The sequence below is a fragment of the Pseudophryne corroboree genome, chromosome 11, assembly GCF_028390025.1.
Source record: "Pseudophryne corroboree isolate aPseCor3 chromosome 11, aPseCor3.hap2, whole genome shotgun sequence".
Lineage (NCBI taxonomy): Eukaryota > Metazoa > Chordata > Amphibia > Anura > Myobatrachidae > Pseudophryne > Pseudophryne corroboree.
The window spans coordinates 338,094,662-338,112,790 of record NC_086454.1 but is presented as its reverse complement, the minus strand read 5'-3'; the positions used below and the strand labels follow the sequence as shown (position 1 = coordinate 338,112,790).

The following is an 18,129-nucleotide window of genomic DNA, read 5'->3' as shown; positions in this document are numbered from 1 at the left end:
CTAACTACCCCTGTACACGCATACTCCCCTAACTACCCCTGTACACGCATACTCCCCTAACTACCCCTGTACACGCATACTCCCCTAACTACCCCTGTACACGCATACCCCCCCTAACTACCCCTGTACACGCATACCCCCCCTAACTACCCCTGTACACGCATACCCCCCCTAACTACCCCTGTACACGCATACCCCCCCTAACTACCCCTGTACACGCATACCCCCCCTAACTACCCCTGTACACGCATACCCCCCCTAACTACCCCTGTACACGCATACCCCCCCCTAACTACCCCTCTACACGCATACCCCCCCTAACTACCCCTCTACACGCATACCCCCCCTAACTACCCCTCTACACGCATACCCCCCCTAACTACCCCTGTACACGCATACCCCCCCTAACTACCCCTGTACACGCATACCCCCCCTAACTACCCCTGTACACGCATACCCCCCCTAACTACCCCTGTACACGCATACCCCCTAACTACCCCTGTACACGCATACCCCCCCTAACTACCCCTGTACACGCATACCCCCCCTAACTACCCCTGTACACGCATACCCCCCCTAACTACCCCTGTACACGCATACCCCCCCTAACTACCCCTGTACACGCATACCCCCCCTAACTACCCCTGTACACGCATACCCCCCCTAACTACCCCTGTACACGCATACCCCCCCTAACTACCCCTGTACACGCATACCCCCCCTAACTACCCCTGTACACGCATACCCCCCCTAACTACCCCTGTACACGCATACCCCCCCTAACTACCCCTGTACACGCATACCCCCCCTAACTACCCCTGTACACGCATACCCCCCCTAACTACCCCTGTACACGCATACCCCCCCTAACTACCCCTGTACACGCATACCCCCCCTAACTACCCCTGTACACGCATACCCCCCCTAACTACCCCTGTACACGCATACCCCCCCTAACTACCCCTGTACACGCATACCCCCCCTAACTACCCCTGTACACGCATACCCCCCCTAACTACCCCTGTACACACATACCCCCAACCCCCATATGCCTACACCCTAACTACCCCTGTACACACATCCTCTCATACACCTACACCAGAGCTGGCCAAAGCAGTCCTCGAGATCTACCAACAGTTCACATTTTCCAGACCACCTAGCTGGTGCACAGGTGTAGTCATTACTATTACCCCTTTTCCACTAGCTAAATTTACCCGTGTGTTTGCACTGGGGCGAATCCACATGGGTTTTTAGTAAGTGGAAACGGTTAAACATGGGTTGAGTGACCCTGGAATTCTACCCGGGTGGCTACCTGGGTTGAACACTGTAATGATCCTGGTAATTGTGCAGTGGAAACTGTCATTACCTGTGTTTCAGAACCGAGTAACGTGTGACATCAATAGGCTTTTACAGAGCTTACTCGGGTTAAGTGGAAACAGATCCGACCCGGTAATAACCCGTGTCGAAGTGCAGTGGAAACGGCGGGGCCGACACGGGTGGTAGCCGGGTTAAACATCTTGGGTCGGACCCGGTACTCAGGTGGAAAAGGGGTATAATGAAGATGTGCTGCATTCCTTCCTAACTGACCATTCTACAGATCTCCAGGAGGCCTGGAAACATGAACTGTTGGTAGATCTCGAGGACCGGTTTGGCCAGCCCTGACCTACACCCTAACTACACCTGTACACATTTACCCCAATACACCTACACCCCAACTACCCCAGTACACACGTACCCACCTATGCCCCAGTACACACGTACCCACCTATGCCCCAGTACCCACGTACCCTTCCACCATAAGTACCCCAGTACAAATACTCGCATGCCCCCAACTACCCCTGTGCAGACTAACCCCATCCCCATACCCCCTAACTACCCTTGTTCACACATACCCACCTATACCCCCTAACTACTCCTGTGCACATATAACCCTAACTACCCCTATGCACACATACCCCCCCTTCCCACCCCCTTACTCCTATCCCTGAACTACCCCCGTACACACATACCCCCTAACTACCCCTGTACACACACATTTTCCCCTCCCCACGCCCTTTACTCCTATACACCTACACCCTAACTACCCCAGTACACACATACCCCTCTTACTCCCATACACCTTAACTACTACTGTGTACACGCCCTCCTCCCCACCGCCCTTACTCCCATACACCTACTCCCTTACACATATACCCCACTCCCCCGGAGTACAGGCTTTTGTATGTGTGTATTTCCCCAGACAGTAACAACTATTCCATCAGTTCAGAGAAGCTATAAGCTGGGCATGATGTTTGGCGTTTATGCAGGACACATGGCCAGTGTTCACTGTGGTTATAGATATTGCAGGTTCTAGCTGTTCAGCCTGCCAAGCTGCTGGGGAACTAATAATAGGGTCGATTCAATTCGGCAACAGATGAATAGTGCCGGGAATTAGCTCCCGACGCTATTCAATTCAGCTAAAGTTAAGTCGGCGAATGCCCGTTCTCGCCGACTTAACAGGTAGTTTTGTCGGGAGAACGGGCATTCTCCGACTTAACTATCCGCGGCGATGCCGATTCCCGACCGAATTAGCCTCGCGCCGGCCGCGCGGCAGCACTTTTGTCGGTTTTCTTCTCTCGCCCCCCGGGGGTGAGAGAAGAATTTCCGACAATTGTGGGTAACTAGTAGCTGACTTGAATAGCGTCGGGAGCTAATTCCCAACGCTATTCATCTGTTGCCGAATTGAATCGACCCCAATGTGGCCTTAAGCTGTAGATTGGGGTCACCTCAGCCTGTGTATTGGGCTGCACCCACAGCCCGCTCCCTTTTCCTGACCTGCAATGCATCCGGCACGTTTAGTTCATGTTAAATCATAGTGGAATATGCTGGCGCTAGATATGTAAATGTCCCATAGTGGTGCCCAGACTTGGTGCCACGGGCCACTTGCAGGGAACCCTCTGTTGGTGGCCCAGAATCAATTCAAATTATTTATAAGCAAAACCAGTGCTGGTGGCTCCCAGTCATATAATGTGGCCATACAGAAGTGAGCCTTGTCCCTCACCCCAGAGCCGAGCCTAATAGGCCCTACATACTGGCCGACATCAGTCAAAGACATGAACGATCTCGTTCATAAATGAACGAGATACCGTTCATATCTTTGAGTGTGGAGGCTCCAGCGATGAACGATGATGCGCGGCCCCACACTCGTTCATCGCTGGTCCCCCGTCTGCTGTACATGCAGGCCGATATGGACGATCTCCTCCATATTTGCCTGCACTTCAATGCAGCCGGGTGACGGGGGGAGTGAAGAAACTTCACTCCCCCCGTCACTGCCTCTCCGCCGCCGGGTCGCCCGTCGGCTGTATCCGCCGTCTGGCTGATCCGCCGCCGAGCTGCCCATGTGTAGGGCCCTTCAGGGTGACGGCTAGACACAAGTTACATCATTTAATAATTGTTTGTGTTTCTGAATAAGAAACTTTTGGCCCAGGGGTGACGTGTGAAAAAAATCTGATACTATAGGTCAGTGGTTCTCAACCGCGGTCCTCAAGTACGCCCAACAGTTTGTTTTCCAGGTCTCCTCACAGGATTGCAAGTGAAATCATTTGCTCCACCTGTGGGTTTTTAAAATACCAGTGAGTAATGAATACACCTGTGCACCAGCTAGGTGACCTGGAAAACATCAACTGTTGGGGGTACTAGAGGACTGAGGTTGAGAAACCACTGCTATAGGTTTGGGAAGCACTGGTTTAATAAAAGTATGCTGTGGGAGCTGTTCCTTGTATTTGTTGTGGAATCCGTTCCTGCCAGCCTCTCCTACCGGGGAAGCCATGACAGTCCTGGCTGGTCACTGCAGGGCTGCATTGTGGTTAGTGTGCGTCTCCCCTGTTTATCAAGTAAAGACGTCTTTTACCAGAATATCCCCTTCAGCCTTCTGTGTACACATAATCCGTTTTCTATTTCATAAATCTTTCAAATTAATCTTCCATGCACAATACTCTTTCAAGGCCAAAGATATATGGATACACAATGCTGCAGGATTGCCTGATGCGTAACGTAATAATCGCCTGTAAGGTAGTGCTTTCAGCTCTGTGGTATCAGTGTGGGGAAGACCCCTACTGTATCACAGCGAGGCCCATCAGAGACTGGTCTGGCCCCTTATAGTTACAGTGACAGTCTGGGGACTGGTGAGATTACAGCTCTGTGGTATCAATGTGGGGAAGACCCTCCTGTATCAGTATGACAGTGCCCCCGGGACACACAGCGAGGCCCATCAGTGACTGGTCTGGGGACTGGTGAGATTACAGCTCTGTGGTATCAATGTGGGGAAGACCCTCCTGTATCAGTATGACAGTGCCCCCGGGGACACACAGCGAGGCCCATCAGTGACTGGTCTGGGGACTGGTGAGATTACAGCTCTGCGGTATCAATGTGGGGAAGACCCTCCTGTATCAGTATGACAGTGCCCCCGGGACACACAGCGAGGCCCATCAGTGACTGGTCTGGGGACTGGTGAGATTACAGCTCTGTGGTATCAATGTGGGGAAGACCCTCCTGTATCAGTATGACAGTGCCCCCGGGACACACAGCGAGGCCCATCAGTGACTGGTCTGGGGACTGGTGAGATTACAGCTCTGTGGTATCAATGTGGGGCAGGCCCCTCCTGTATCAGTATGACAGTGCCCCCGGGACACACAGCGAGGCCCATCAGTGACTGGTCTGGGGACTGGTGAGATTACAGCTCTGCGGTATCAATGTGGGGAAGACCCTCCTGTATCTGTATGATAGTGCCCCCGGGACACACAACGAGGCCCATCAGTGACTGGTCTGGGGACTGGTGAGATTACAGCTCAGCGGTATCAATGTGGGGAAGACCCTCCTGTATCAGTATGACAGTGTCCCCGGGACACACAACGATGCCCAGCAGTGACTGGTCTGGGGACTGGTGAGATTACAGCTCTGCGGTATCAATGTGGGGAAGACCCTCCTGTATCAGTATGACAGTGCCCCCGGGACACACAGCGAGGCCCATCAGTGACTGGTCTGGGGACTGGTGAGATTACAGCTCTGTGGTATCAATGTGGGGCAGGCCCCTCCTGTATCAGTATGACAGTGCCCCCGGGACACACAGCGAGGCCCATCAGTGACTGGTCTGGGGACTGGTGAGATTACAGCTCTGTGGTATCAATGTGGGGAAGACCCTCCTGTATCTGTATGACAGTGCCCCCGGGACACACAGCGAGGCCCATCAGTGACTGGTCTGGGGACTGGTGAGATTACAGCTCTGTGGTATCAATGTGGGGCAGGCCCCTCCTGTATCAGTATGACAGTGCCCCCGGGACACACAGCGAGGCCCATCAGTGACTGGTCTGGGGACTGGTGAGATTACAGCTCTGCGGTATCAATGTGGGGAAGACTTTCCTGTATCAGTATGACAGTGTACCCGAGACACACAACGATGCCCAGCAGAGTCTGGCCTGGTCCCCCCGGTCACTGTCCCAATAGGGCTTGCAATCCTTATTCCCTACTCTGTTAACTTGGTCAGCACCCAACTTTCATCATGTTTTGTGTGGTGTGGGTGGAAAATGGAATCCCCAGGGGAAAGCTGTGCATGCACAGGGGGATAAGATGCTGGTCAGTCTCGTAGAGAGCAGTGCCAGCACTGTGCCACACACAAGCAGGAAGCTGAGGATTAGTGGATGCCAGCTAATCACTTGCCTTTTATCACCTCCTCTAGTTACCTGTAGTACAATACTACGGGGTCAATTCAAATGTCCTTGTGATATGTTTAGCTATGTCTCGCACTTGCCATACCTTCGGACTCGTATAATTTAGTTTTCAGCTCCATAGTGCTGTTTACAAAATTTGGTGTTTTCAGGCAGCGAGGGGGCTGGTTCAGGTGCCGTTTCCGGCATTTAGACTCTGTTGCGGCGCCAACTCACACATAACTGAATTGAGCCCTATATATGATTATTAGTTATTTCCTGAAACACAGAGTCTGCCTGCAAGTTGTCGCCTGACTGTAATGGTAGGAAAGTGTCCCTGCTGCTATGTATCTGGTAGTGTGTGTATATATACAGGCCTGCAGCTGCTGCTATGTATCTGGTAATATGTGTATATACAGGCCTGCGGCTGCTGCTATGTTTCTGGTAATGTGTATATACAGTCCAGCGGCTGCTGCTGTGTATCTGGTAATGTGTATATATAGTCCAGCGGCTGCTGCTGTGTTTCTGGTAATGTGTATATACAGTCCAGCGGCTGCTGCTGTGTATCTGGTAATGTGTATATATAGTCCAGCGGCTGCTGCTGTGTATCTGGTAATGTGTATATACAGGCCTGCGGCTGCTGTAATGGTAGCAAAGTGCCCCTGCTGCTACGTATCTGGTAATATGTGTATATACAGGACTGCAGCTGCTGCTGTGTATCTGGTAATATGTGTATATACAGTCCAGCGGCTGCTGTAATGGTAGGAAAGTGCCGCTACGTATCTGGTAATGTGTATATACAGGCCTGCGGTGGAAGCTGTGTATCTGGTAATGTGTATATACAGGCCTGCGGTGGAAGCTATGTATCTGGTAATATGTGTATATATAGGCCTGCGGTGGAAGCTGTGTATCTGGTAATGTGTATATACAGTCTTGTGGCTGCTGCTATGTATCTGGTAATATGTGTATATACAGGCCTGCAGTGGAAGCTGTGTATCTGGTAATATGTGTATATACAGGCCTGCGGCTGCTGCTGTGTATCTGGTAATATGTGTATATACAGGACTGCAGCTGCTGCTGTGTATCTGGTAATATGTGTATATACAGTCCAGCGGCTGCTGTAATGGTAGGAAAGTGCCGCTACGTATCTGGTAATGTGTATATACAGGCCTGCGGTGGAAGCTGTGTATCTGGTAATGTGTATATACAGGCCTGCGGTGGAAGCTATGTATCTGGTAATATGTGTATATATAGGCCTGCGGTGGAAGCTGTGTATCTGGTAATGTGTATATACAGTCTTGTGGCTGCTGCTATGTATCTGGTAATATGTGTATATACAGGCCTGCAGTGGAAGCTGTGTATCTGGTAATATGTGTATATACAGTCTTGTGGCTGCTGCTATGTATCTGGTAATATGTGTATATACAGGCCTGCGGTGGAAGCTATGTATCTGGTAATATGTGTATATACAGGCCTGCGGTGGAAGCTGTGTATCTGGTAGTATGTGTATATACAGTCTTGTGGCTACTGCTATGTATCTGGTAATGTGTATATACAGGCCTGCGGTGGAAGCTGTGTATCTGGTAATATGTGTATATACAGGCCTGCGGTGGAAGCTGTGTATCTGGTAATATGTGTATATACAGGCCTGCGGTGGAAGCTGTGTATCTGGTAATATGTGTATATACAGGCCTGTGGCGGAAGCTGTGTATCTGGTAATATGTGTATATACAGTCTTGTGGCTGCTGCTATGTATCTGGTAATATGTGTATATACAGGCCTGCGGTGGAAGCTGTGTATCTGGTAATATGTGTATATACAGACCTGCGGTGGAAGCTGTTTATCTGGTAATGTGTATATACAGGCCTGCGGTGGAAGCTGTGTATCTGGTAATATGTGTATATACAGGCCTGCGGTGGAAGCTGTGTATCTGGTAATATGTGTATATACAGGCCTGCGGTGGAAGCTGTGTATCTGGTAATATGTGTATATACAGGCCTGCGGTGGAAGCTATGTATCTGGTAATATGTGTATATACAGGCCTGCGGTGGAAGCTGTGTATCTGGTAATATGTGTATATACAGGCCTGCGGTGGAAGCTGTGTATCTGGTAATATGTGTATATACAGGCCTGCGGTGGAAGCTGTGTATCTGGTAATATGTGTATATACAGGCCTGCGGTGGAAGCTATGTATCTGGTAATATGTGTATATACAGGCCTGCGGTGGAAGCTGTGTATCTGGTAATGTGTATATACAGGCCTGCGGTGGAAGCTATGTATCTGGTAATATGTGTATATACAGGCCTGCGGTGGAAGCGGTGTATCTGGTAATATGTGTATATACAGGCCTGCGGTGGAAGCTATGTATCTGGTAATATGTGTATATACAGTCTTGTGGCTGCTGCTATGTATCTGGTAATATGTGTATATACAGGCCTGCGGTGGAAGCTGTGTATCTGGTAATATGTGTATATACAGGCCTGCGGTGGAAGCTGTGTATCTGGTAATGTGTATATACAGGCCTGCGGTGGAAGCTATGTATCTGGTAATATGTGTATATACAGGCCTGCGGTGGAAGCGGTGTATCTGGTAATATGTGTATATACAGGCCTGCGGTGGAAGCTATGTATCTGGTAATATGTGTATATACAGTCTTGTGGCTGCTGCTATGTATCTGGTAATATGTGTATATACAGGCCTGCGATGGAAGCTATGTATCTGGTAATATGTGTATATACAGGCCTGCGGTGGAAGCTATGTATCTGGTAATATATGTATATACAGGCCTGCAGTGGAAGCTATGTATCTGGTAATGTGTATATACAGGCCTGCGGTGGGAGCTGTGTATCTGGTAATATGTGTATATACAGGCCTGCGGTGGAAGCTGTGTATCTGGTAATATGTGTATATACAGGCCTGCAGTGGAAGCTATGTATCTGGTAATATATGTGTATATACAGGCCTGCGGTGGAAGCTGTGTATCTGGTAATATGTGTATATACAGGCCTGCGGTGGAAGCTATGTATCTGGTAATATGTGTATATACAGGCCTGCGGTGGAAGCTGTGTATCTGGTAATGTGTATATACAGACCTGTGGCTGCTGCTATGTATCTGGTAATATGTGTATATACAGGCCTGCGGTGGAAGCTGTGTATCTGGTAATGTGTATATACAGGCCTGCGGTGGAAGCTGTGTATCTGGTAATATGTGTATATACAGGCCTGCGGTGGAAGCTGTGTATCTGGTAATATGTGTATATACAGGCCTGCGGTGCAAGCTGTGTATCTGGTAATATGTGTATATACAGGCCTGCGGTGGAAGCTATGTATCTGGTAATATGTGTATATACAGGCCTGCGGTGGAAGCTGTGTATCTGGTAATATGTGTATATACAGTCTTGTGGCTGCTGCTATGTATCTGGTAATATGTGTATATACAGGCCTGCAGTGGAAGCTGTGTATCTGGTAATATGTGTATATACAGGCCTGCGGTGTATCTGGTAATATGTGTATATACAGGCCTGCGGTGGAAGCTGTGTATCTGGTAATATGTGTATATACAGGCCTGCGGTGGAAGCTATGTATCTGGTAATATGTGTATATACAGGCCTGCGGTGGAAGCTATGTATCTGGTAATGTGTATATACAGGCCTGCGGTGGCAGCTGTGTATCTGGTAATGTGTATATACAGGCCTGCGGTGGAAGCTGTGTATCTGGTAATATGTGTATATACAGGCCTGCAGTGGAAGCTATGTATCTGGTAATATATGTATATACAGGCCTGTAGTGGAAGCTGTGTATCTGGTAATATGTGTATATACAGGCCTGCGGTGGCAGCTGTGTATCTGGTAATGTGTATATACAGGCCTGCGGTGGAAGCTGTGTATCTGGTAATATGTGTATATACAGGCCTGCAGTGGAAGCTATGTATCTGGTAATATATGTATATACAGGCCTGTAGTGGAAGCTGTGTATCTGGTAATATGTGTATATACAGGCCTGCAGTGGAAGCTATGTATCTGGTAATATATGTATATACAGGCCTGCGGTGGAAGCTGTGTATCTGGTAATATATGTATATACAGGCCTGCGGTGGAAGCTGTGTATCTGGTAATATGTGTATATACAGGCCTGCGGTGGAAGCTATGTATCTGGTAATGTGTATATACAGGCCTGCGGTGGAAGCTGTGTATCTGGTAATGTGTATATACAGGCCTGCGGTGGAAGCTGTGTATCTGGTAATATGTGTATATACAGGCCTGCGGTGGAAGCTATGTATCTGGTAATATGTGTATATACAGGCCTGCGGTGGAAGCTATGTATCTGGTAATATGTGTATATACAGGCCTGCGGTGGAAGCTATGTATCTGGTAATATGTGTATATACAGGCCTGCGGTGGAAGCTGTGTATCTGGTAATATGTGTATATACAGGCCTGCGGTGGAAGCTATGTATCTGGTAATATGTGTATATACAGGCCTGCGGTGGAAGCTATGTATCTGGTAATATGTGTATATACAGGCCTGCGGTGGAAGCTATGTATCTGGTAATATGTGTATATACAGGCCTGCGGTGGAAGCTATGTATCTGGTAATATGTGTATATACAGGCCTGCGGTGGAAGCTGTGTATCTGGTAGTATGTGTATATACAGTCTTGTGGCTACTGCTATGTATCTGGTAATATGTGTATATACAGGCCTGCGGTGGAAGCTATGTATCTGGTAATATGTGTATATACAGGCCTGCGGTGGAAGCTGTGTATCTGGTAGTATGTGTATATACAGTCTTGTGGCTACTGCTATGTATCTGGTAATATGTGTATATACAGGCCTGCGGTGGAAGCTGTGTATCTGGTAATATGTGTATATACAGTCTTGTGGCTACTGCTATGTATCTGGTAATATGTGTATATACAGGCCTGCGGTGGAAGCTATGTATCTGGTAATATGTGTATATACAGGCCTGCGGTGGAAGCTATGTATCTGGTAATATGTGTATATACAGGCCTGCGGTGGAAGCTGTGTATCTGGTAATATGTGTATATACAGGCCTGCGGTGGAAGCTGTGTATCTGGTAATATGTGTATATACAGGCCTGCGGTGCAAGCTGTGTATCTGGTAATATGTGTATATACAGGCCTGCGGTGGAAGCTATGTATCTGGTAATATGTGTATATACAGGCCTGCGGTGGAAGCTATGTATCTGGTAATATGTATATACAGGCCTGCGGTGGAAGCTGTGTATCTGGTAGTATGTGTATATACAGTCTTGTGGCTACTGCTATGTATCTGGTAATATGTGTATATACAGGCCTGCGGTGGAAGCTATGTATCTGGTAATATGTGTATATACAGGCCTGCGGTGGAAGCTGTGTATCTGGTAATATGTGTATATACAGGCCTGCGGTGGAAGCTATGTATCTGGTAATATGTGTATATACAGGCCTGCGGTGGAAGCTATGTATCTGGTAATATGTGTATATACAGGCCTGCGGTGGAAGCTGTGTATCTGGTAATATGTGTATATACAGGCCTGCGGTGTATCTGGTAATATGTGTATATACAGGCCTGCGGTGGAAGCTGTGTATCTGGTAATATGTGTATATACAGGCCTGCGGTGGAAGCTGTGTATCTGGTAATATGTGTATATACAGGCCTGCGGTGGAAGCTGTGTATCTGGTAATATGTGTATATACAGGCCTGCGGTGGAAGCTATGTATCTGGTATAGTGTATATACAGGCCTGCGGTGGAAGCTATGTATCTGGTATAGTGTATATACAGGCCTGCGGTGGAAGCTGTTTATCTGGTATAGTGTATATACAGGCCTGCGGTGGAAGCTATGTATCTGGTAATGTGTATATACAGGCCTGCGGTGGAAGCTATGTATCTGGTATAGTGTATATACAGGCCTGCGGTGGAAGCTGTGTATCTGGTAATATGTGTATATACAGGCCTGCGGTGGAAGCTGTGTATCTGGTAATATGTGTATATACAGGCCTGCGGTGGAAGCTGTGTATCTGGTAATGTGTATATACAGGCCTGCGGTGGAAGCTATGTATCTGGTAATATGTGTATATACAGGCCTGCGGTGGAAGCTGTGTATCTGGTAATATGTGTATATACAGGCCTGCGGTGGAAGCTATGTATCTGGTAATATGTATATACAGGCCTGCGGTGGAAGCTGTGTATCTGGTAATATGTGTATATACAGGCCTGCGGTGGAAGCTATGTATCTGGTAATATGTATATACAGGCCTGCGGTGGAAGCTGTGTATCTGGTAATATGTGTATATACAGGCCTGCGGTGGAAGCTGTATAATGCCTCAGCTGCAGGAAGAGCCAGAGGCCGGTGCCTAGAGCTGGTCACTGGTGGTAAATATAAACTGCCCCCATGGCACTGATGTATATTATGTTGTATATGGTGTTATGATATAACGGTTTATTTTTCTGATGGGAATGGACCCCTGTTATATAGAGGCGTGTGCTACTGCAAGTCATCTTGTCTGGTGCATGCTGTTATATTATCACATCAGGGTGAGGTGGTGACTTACTATAATCCTTCCCGCTGTATATGATTGTGAGTATTGCGCTAGTTCTGGATGTAGAGCTGTGGGTGGTGATGTCCCTATAGGGGAGAGAGACTGTAGGTATGTAGTGCCTGCCTCAGGGGTGCTGCCCGGGAACACTTACTCCGGTCACTGGGCCGGTACCCTCAGGGGCCCGTACATCGGGTCACTGGGCCGGTACCCTCGGGGGCCCGGACATCTGGTCACTGGGCCGGTATCACTGCTGACCTGTGTGTGGGTCCATGTCATGTGGTCTGCAGTCACCCAGTTCTGCTCATTTGCATACATTCGGGGTCTCCCCTCAGACACCTTCCTGTGCATCTCCATCCGTCACCCCCCCTGACCTGATCCTGACTGTGTGGGACTCCGCGCAGTGATGGTGCAATGACCCAGGGTGTAGGATTGTTCGTAGCGCCGCACAAGGGGATAGAACGGACAGCAGGAGACAGAAGTGTATATAAAGGGGAATGGGCCCAGCTCCCAGCAGCTTAGTACCTAGGTGTATTGTCTGTGTACCGAGGCTTCTCTGCTCTTTCCTCCTCATTAATGTCGCTGATGACGGGGTGACATGAGTAACACAAGTGACTGTCCTCCGTTACCTACGCCTGGCGTCTGTGCTGAGCTAGGGCGTTCGCCTGTTGTCCTTATGTTAGATACGCAGTGTGTGAACCACGTTGTCCCTTTCTTGGGGTTCTGCATACGAACTGCCTGACCCCAGGTATGAAAGGCAATCGGTCTGCGCAGATAGAGGAGTGTTGTCCGTACGCTGGCATTCTTTGCATTTACACGTCAGCCGCCAGTGTGTATCCGGCCTTGCCTGTGTGTTGGGTGCAGTTGTCAGTGTGCTGTAACTGGATATGCTGGAATTTGCAGTTCCACAACAGCTGACGGGCTCCATGCAGAGCACCCAACATTGGAAGCAAGGCTCCAGTGATTATCTGTGGCCAGATGTTGTTGTGGAGCCTGTGCTCTGCCTCCTGTCAGCAGCTGCTAGGTGTGCTGTGTATGTAACAGGGTGCACATTAGGTTCCGCTCAGGCATGGCTTGGGTGGTGAGGGGGGACTCGCTCATGGATATGGAGTGGTCATTGTTTGGCTAATGTTTGCCATTGTGCACGAGGCTGCAGCTGTCAGTGGCTGCATCTGCTCATCCAGGAACACGTGTGCTCTATCTATGGGAATATTGTGTGCAGGTCGGTGCCCCCTAGTGGCTGGAACTACAAGGTTAAAGTGTTATCTGAAAAAGTCTGTACACAAATAGAACCGCGTTGCAGTTGCACTTTATACAGGTGGACGCAGCTGGTCACCTTGTGCGTGTTAGTAGATAAGAGATGCTCTGCGTCCAAGAGCTCACTAGTTCAGTGTCACTAATACATGATTCCATCCAAGATTCTTATTTCCGGGTTCAGTATGATATGCTGGCCGTCAATATACCGACTGCGTCATCCCGGCAGTATGCCAGCGGCGGGGCGAGCGCAAAGAGTCCCCTTGGAAGCTCGTAGTGCTCACCACTGGCTTTCTTCCCACGCTGTGGGAGGAATAGCCCCTGAAACCGGGATCCTGGCAGCCGGCATATTAAACGTGTACCGTATTTCCTATGTGATACCTGGGTACAGCGGGGGGGGGGGGGGATATTTAGCGAAATACCCAGATTAGATGATGCCTATGTAAATGTCCGGTCTGGACACCGTTATCTAAACTAAGGACTGGCACACTTATCTTTTATGAAAGAAAAATAAATCCTAAATGTGGGTAATGTAGAGCGGGCACAGTCTGTGTAAGGTGATGACTGGTGAATGAGGGCTCTGTGTAGTAGGTGGTGTACAGCCTGAGTAATCTGCGTATTGCGTTATAAAAGGCCTAGTAGTCTGGTCTGTATATATGTCGTGTAACATGCCGCTCGCCCGTCTCTTGTAGGTGCCATGTTTCTGACCGGCAGGACATTCTGAGGATCCTGTTCTCACTGTTCAGAAATTGGGTCATTTAAAGAAATTAACCTGTCTGCGGAGACCAGAGGGGAATAATGGTGATTTTGCGCCGGGCTCGGCCGCCTGCTTCCGCCCCAACCAGCAATGAATCTTGACTCGCTTTCGCTGGCCTTGTCTCAAATCAGCTATCTTGTGGACAACTTAACCAAGAAAAACTACCGGGCCAGCCAGCTGGAAATACAACACGTGAGTGGGAACACGCATCGTGCATGCTATCAGAGTGTAGTCTGCCACACACACGTGCTATAGACTTTGCGAGATTACACGTTACTACATAGAGGGAGACTGAGTACTAACACTGGAGCTCTGATTATAGACTTGCGCCCAGTGTTCTGCTGCACATTGATACGGAGCAGCGTTACTTGGGGGTTTTATTTCTCTGTTAGCGGATAATCCACCAGGATCTGTGTAACGTTTCCGTCCTGTGTCTGCAGATTGTGAATCGGCACGGTCCGGAGGCAGACAGGCACTTGCTACGCTGTCTCTTCTCACATGTGGATTTCAGTGGCGATGGTAAAAGCAACGGCAAAGATTTCCACCAGGTAAGGCCCAGATCAGGCACGAGACGTAACTTGTATCTGTAGGACCCCTTCTTGTGATTTCTTGTGCGTTGTATCTTGTATTAGAGTGGCTCTATGTGTGGCCCCCACCACGTGGCTGTATTTGGCCCTGACCTCTGCAGTGTTCATTCTAGCACCCTACACCTTTCAAAACTTGTGCAGTTCCTCTTTCCTGCCTGGTGTGTCGCTCTCTGCTCTGGTGCTTCTCAGAACACTCTGCTCTGTATCTCAGCACTAAAATACAGGGCAGAGTGTTCTGAGAAGCACCAGAGCAGAGAGCGACACTCCAGGCAGAAAAGAGGAACTGCACGTGTTTTGAAAGGGTGCAGGGTGCTAGAATGAACACTACCTCTGCCGATCGCTCAATATCGCCCTCTTCTTCCAGACGCAGTTTCTGATCCAGGAGTGCGCATCCCTGATAACCAAGCCGAGCTTCATCTCCACACTCTCCTACGCCATTGACAATCCATTGCACTATCAGAAGGTGAGGAGAATAACCGGAACTGTTGTGTCCATGACTGTATTGTGTATTAGGTTTCATTCCTGGGTATGTTCTCTTATTTATTTATTTTTTATTTATTTTTTAGAGCCTGAAGCCATCGCCTCACCTCTTCGCCCAGCTGAGTAAGGTTCTGAAGCTCAGTAAAGTCCAGGAAGTAAGTGCGATGTTCTCCCCAGGTTGGCGGTGGTCTGTGCTGTCTCGCCTGATGTCGCCCTGTATGTTTACAAGTTAGAGCGTAGCGTAATGGGTTCCCTGAGGTCGCCATACAGGGCTCTTGGCCTTTGTTACTCTGCGCAGCGTATTAGGTGGAGCATGTTAGTGGTGACGTGAAGCATTATGGTTTAGTGTGAGTGAGGGCGGTTGAGTCCTGAAGTGGCCAGGCATGGGTGGTCCCACTGATCAGGTGTCTGTTTTATTTCAGGTCATCTTTGGATTGGCTCTTCTCAACTCTTCCAGCTTCGACTTGCGGGGGTTTGGTAAGATTGTTTATATATGGTTACAAAGTGTAATTGGGTTACTGCAAAGGCTTGTTCCCCGTCTGGGTGGTGTGCATAGTAATGCACTTAGGGAGGTGGTATATAGATGGGTCACTGTGTTCGGTGGGGGTAACTACGCAGCTGTCGGCATGGCAATCTCATGTGATGTGCAAACCTGGCTGCCCCATCACCATGGCGTGATCCAACGTCTTCAACGCTAAATCTAAATTTGATGTGGTGAAGTCTACGCCTCACATGAGCCCCCAGTAAAAGTACGCAACACCGGGGCTCAGAGTATTGCCATCTAAAGCAGTTCCTTGGGATCAGTATTGGGATATGACACTGGGGCCAACTTGTGCTGTAAAGCAGCTGGCCTTAAAATGCAGAGGGGACCCTTTCCCTTAGGTACAGCGTTCTTGGCAGCTTCCACTGAGTTGAATGCATGGCAAGAGCTTCTCTTTTGTACCCTCTAGTCTACTCATGTGCTATAAAGACTCTCCCGGAAATGTTCCCTCTAGCCGCGCAGTTCGTTAAGCAGAAGCTCCCGGATCTCTTGCGCTCATACGTTGACGTGGACGTTGGTGGCAGCCAAGAAGGTGGATTTCAAGACATCGCCATAGAGGTCCTGCACCTCCTCCTCTCCAATCTCCTTTTCGGCCAGAAGGGAGCCTTCGGGGTCGGACAGGAGCAGATTGTTGCTTTTCTGAAGACCCTGCGCAGAGGTATGATGTGGGCATTATTGCGCAGATGGCTCTGTCCAGCCTCCTGTGCACGCTATACACGGTTCTTACGGTGTGCTGTTGTCAGATTTCCCCCAGGAGCGCTGTCCGGTGGTGCTTGCACCACTCCTCTACCCTGAAAAACGGGACATCTTAATGGAGCGGATTCTGTCTGATTCTGGAGGGATCACCAAGACCGTGATGGACAGTTCTCTAGCAGACTTTATGCAGGAAGTGGGTTACAGCTTCTGTACCAGGTGGGTGCGTTTCTCCATACATAGGAGGGATGTTGGGGGCACGCCTTAGGGTGGGTGGCTCATGGCAGGGGAAGGCCTCCAGGATTAACCCTCCATGTATTTTATGAAGGGACGTCCCCAGGGTAGCTGTACACCTTCTTGTAGGGATGATACACTATGTAGGCGAACAGTCCTGTATCTCTGCCTCTGGGTGTCTGTACTGTCTTTTATATAGATGCTGCCCAGTGTAGGAGCAGAGTATGTAACACAGTACAGATACCCAGGGGCATAAATACAGGACGTCTTATATAGATGCTGCCCAGTGTAGGAGCAGGGTATGTAACACAGTACAGATGCCCAGGGGCATAAATACAGGATGTCTTATATAGATGCTGCCCAGTGTAGGAGCAGAGTATGTAACACAGTCCTGTATTTATGCCCCTGGGTATTAGTACTCTTTTATGGATGATACCCGGTGTAGGGGCAGGGTACATACCAAGGTGCAGCGATACAGGACTGTTACATACCCTGCTCTGGCACTGGGTATCGGTACTCTTTAGTATGGAAGATGCGCAGTGTCAGAGCAGAGTGTATGTAAAAGTCCTGTATCTCTGCACTAGGGTATCGGTACTCTCTAGTATGGAAGATAGCCAGTCAGGGCAGGGTATGTAACAGTCCTGTATCTCCGCACCTGGGTATCGGTACTCCTCTAGTATGAAGGATACCCAGTGTCAGGGCCGGGTATGTAACAGTCCTGTATCTCTGTACCTGGGTATCGGTACTCTCTAGTATGAAGGATACCCAGTGTCAGGGCCGGGTATGTAACAGTCCTGTATCTCTGTACCTGGGTATCGGTACTCTATTATGAAGGATACCCAGTGTCAGGGCTGGGTATGTAACAGTCCTGTATCTCTGTACCTGGGTATCTGTACTCTCTAGTATGAAGGATACCCAGTGTCAGGGCCGGGTATGTAACAGTCCTGTATCTCTGCTCCGTTTACAGCGTGGAAGAATGCCGCAATATCATTGTCCAGTTTGGCGTCCGCGAAGTGACTGCTGTGCAGGTTGCCCGTGTGCTGGGGATGATGGCACGCACACACACCGGGCTGACGGACGGCATCTCCTTACAGGTGAGGCTAGTGGCCTAGTGGTGGGAGGCCGTTGTGAATGGGCTGCCGCTGACTTGTGCTTTCTGTTTGCAGTCCATCTCCTCCCCAGGCAGCGGAATCTGGAGTGACGGGAAAGACAAGAATGATGGCGTACAGGCCCACACCTGGAACGTGGAGGTCTTCATAGATGTTGTGAAAGAGCTGGTGAGAGCCCCCCACTCCATCTTCAGTAACGTGGCATGGACGTAGGTGGAACTGTGGCTGGTGTGACACTATTTGTATTCTCGCTGTG

General features: G+C 49.3%; 1 protein-coding gene across 2 annotated transcripts in view; it reads left to right on the top strand.

The window, feature by feature from the left end:
• The window catches only part of CNOT1 (CCR4-NOT transcription complex subunit 1), a 70,054-nt gene that overhangs the window by 1,324 nt on the left and 50,601 nt on the right, over positions 1-18,129 (top strand). The window contains exons 2-10 of one of the 2 annotated variants that reach the window (XM_063945850.1): positions 14,165-14,421; positions 14,670-14,777; positions 15,181-15,279; positions 15,383-15,451; positions 15,719-15,773; positions 16,292-16,495; positions 16,581-16,749; positions 17,732-17,858; positions 17,931-18,041. In XM_063945850.1, the coding sequence (XP_063801920.1) occupies positions 14,320-14,421; positions 14,670-14,777; positions 15,181-15,279; positions 15,383-15,451; positions 15,719-15,773; positions 16,292-16,495; positions 16,581-16,749; positions 17,732-17,858; positions 17,931-18,041 (1,044 nt within the window). In that variant the 5' untranslated portion in view covers positions 14,165-14,319. Of the gene's footprint in view, positions 1-14,164; positions 14,422-14,669; positions 14,778-15,180; positions 15,280-15,382; positions 15,452-15,718; positions 15,774-16,246; positions 16,496-16,580; positions 16,750-17,731; positions 17,859-17,930; positions 18,042-18,129 lie in introns of both variants that reach the window. The other variant, XM_063945849.1, reaches the window with a different exon arrangement.